At 41.8% G+C, this 2,391-nt stretch overlaps 1 protein-coding gene across 2 annotated transcripts; it reads left to right on the top strand.

The window, feature by feature from the left end:
* The first annotated feature begins 418 nt into the window (after window positions 1–418).
* LOC122025454 (protein ELF4-LIKE 3-like) lies at window positions 419–2,055 on the top strand. 2 transcript variants are annotated; one of them, XM_042584259.1, is made up of 2 exons: window positions 419–726; window positions 1,389–1,938. In XM_042584259.1, exon 2 carries the CDS (start codon window positions 1,414–1,416, stop codon window positions 1,741–1,743), a length of 330 nt encoding a protein of 109 aa, XP_042440193.1. In that variant the 5' UTR covers window positions 419–726; window positions 1,389–1,413; the 3' UTR covers window positions 1,744–1,938. The 2 variants fall into 2 exon arrangements, with proteins under 2 accessions (XP_042440193.1, XP_042440192.1); XM_042584258.1 differs by having other exon boundaries at window positions 420–688; window positions 1,389–2,055.
* The last annotated feature ends 336 nt before the right edge of the window (window positions 2,056–2,391 follow it).

Raw genomic sequence — 2,391 nt, forward strand, 5'->3', positions numbered from 1 at the left:
AAATAGTTAATATGTGTTCATCTAGTTCTTTTGATTGTAAAAATACTATCAAATATCAATTTGACCGAATATATTTAGAACAGTATTTTTTTTTTAAAGATGAATCAATTTTTCAAATATATTTATATTTAAAAAAATCACTACTTTTAATATATTGAGACGATTTTGACCAAAATTCGATAAATTTTTTAAACCCATAGAAACAAAATTTAGTTGAATTAATTTAAAGATGAGGGTAAAATAGAAATTAAATATATAATTTAATAATTTTAAAATTATGATAAATGATTTAGATAATTTGAAAATTTATCTATTGGATTGGATAAGAAATTCTGTTTTTTTTTTCAATAAAACGGAGGTCGAGCCGGGCCGATTGACCGGCTTGGTTTGAAAAATAAAATTCGACCAATCGGCGATCGCTAAAGGATGTCGGTGACTGTTTAAGCTCCTGGCGGCGGAGAGGAGAGGAGAGGAGAGGAGAGGCAGGCGCACACGCAATAGGAGCCACCCGGCTGCTTGTCTCATTCTCCGCAGCGGGATTTTTGTTCTCATTTTCTCGTCGATCGATCTCTCCTCTCTCTCTCTCTCTCTCTCTCTCTCTCAAAAAGAGATTCGAGGGAATCGCTGATACCTTCGAGGCTTCGCCCCCATCGATTTCACCGTCTCCTTGCTCCCCCGCATCTCCTAGGTTTGTCGCACAAAAAGCACCAGTTTGACACAACAAAGATCGGCCTCTCGCTCCGTGTCGTGTGTTTACAAGTTTCTATCGCACTGAAATCTCTTTCTTCATGCGTTTTATCCCTCAAAGATCGTCGCTTAGCGGACAAATTTGGCTTCCGGAGCCGATCCGCTTTTTTGTGTTTTTTGCTCCATCTTTTTCTGCCATTCGAGATGGAACCGCAGTGATAAAGTTTTATTTGTACCATATTTTTTTCACGATAGGGTTCCTTTTGACGATCTAATGAACTTTTTTTTTCTTCTTCTTCTTCGTTGATTGTTCGTATTGATTGATTCAAAGTGGGATTTGCGGCATGAACCAAGGCGAGAGCATTTTCTTCGTGGGGAACTGGAGCAACTTTTGTGAGCCAGGATACAAAAAGAGCCGGGCTGCTCCATCTGATCTCGTTTTCCTCTCTGAAAAGGAGCTGCAGCGGCCATTATTTCTCGACACTTACTGTCTCTCGTGCCCTAGTGAATCGCGACAAATTTTAATAGATTCCCTCTTCTCTCTCTTTCTCTCAGTCCTTGCTCTGCATCTCTCTTTCTGTAGACTGGAACTCAGCTTGTGCGCCGTATTTTTTATCGCCGATATTATACTTTTTCTGTGTTCTCCGTCTTCCACTGGAAAAAGTCCTCGACTTTGATACGATTAATTGATTATTTTGCAGGGCCTTTTGGCGATCGAGGTAAGGGATGATGGAAGGGGATAGCTTCTCCGGGTTCGGCAACGGAAGTCAAGTCGACGGCAAGGTCTTCGCGACCTTCCAAAAGAGCTTCCTCCAGGTGCAGAGCATCTTGGACCAGAACAGGCTGTTGATCAACGAGATCAATCAGAACCACGAGTCCAAAATCCCCGACAACCTCACCCGCAACGTCAGCCTAATTCGCGAGCTCAACAACAACATACGACGCGTCGTCGACCTCTACGCCGACCTCTCCCTCTCCTTCACCAGGTCCATGGACGCTTCCTCGGAAGGGGACTCCGAAGGGAAGTCCGGCCACAAGAGGAACAGACCTCTGTAATTAGCAATCAAACAATTAGTCGAGAGAAACCGAGAGAGAGATAGAGAGAGAGGAGAGAGTGTCACAGATTACACAAGTTAGGATTCAGAATTGTGCAAGTTTGGAGGTGAGAGGAGGAGACCAAGTAACTCGCAGAGCAAAATAACAGATGATTTTACCTGCATTGTAGTAATTAATCATCATGTCATTGCTGCACTGGAAAGCTATCAACATGTGTGTGTTCCAAATTTACTAATGTTTTCTGCATGGTGTTTTTGTGCTCGGTTGTTGCTGATAATTTCATTGTCATGATATCAAAGCTTTTATTCTGCAGATTGAGAGAGATCTTTCCGTCCTTTTTCCTGAGACAGCAAATGACTGCTAGTTAAGTGGGCTCATAAGAGTGCCTTTTAATACATCAGCAGGTAAGTTTGCTGCATTAGATTAACGTTTTGTCCCCCAATCATGCAATGCTTGTACCATTGTTGGAGAATCTCAAATGAGAGGAGTAGCTGAGCCCTTTTGACCATTTGTTTATTACCTGATGGTGGGCAGGCACCTGCTGATTTCAGTTCAAACACAACCTGTACAAAAACAGTTCTATATTGCACATGAACATCTCCATGAAGGATCAAATCAGTTTGGTCCCTATAGACCTTATCAAAAGTG

Source organism: Zingiber officinale, chromosome 9B (genome assembly GCF_018446385.1).
Source record: "Zingiber officinale cultivar Zhangliang chromosome 9B, Zo_v1.1, whole genome shotgun sequence".
Classification (NCBI taxonomy): domain Eukaryota; kingdom Viridiplantae; phylum Streptophyta; class Magnoliopsida; order Zingiberales; family Zingiberaceae; genus Zingiber; species Zingiber officinale.

What these genes read in the sequence shown, in the direction of transcription:
- LOC122025454 (XM_042584259.1), top strand. Translation starts at nt 1,414, where the DNA reads ATGATGGAAGGGGATAGCTTCTCCGGGTTCGGCAACGGAAGTCAAGTC.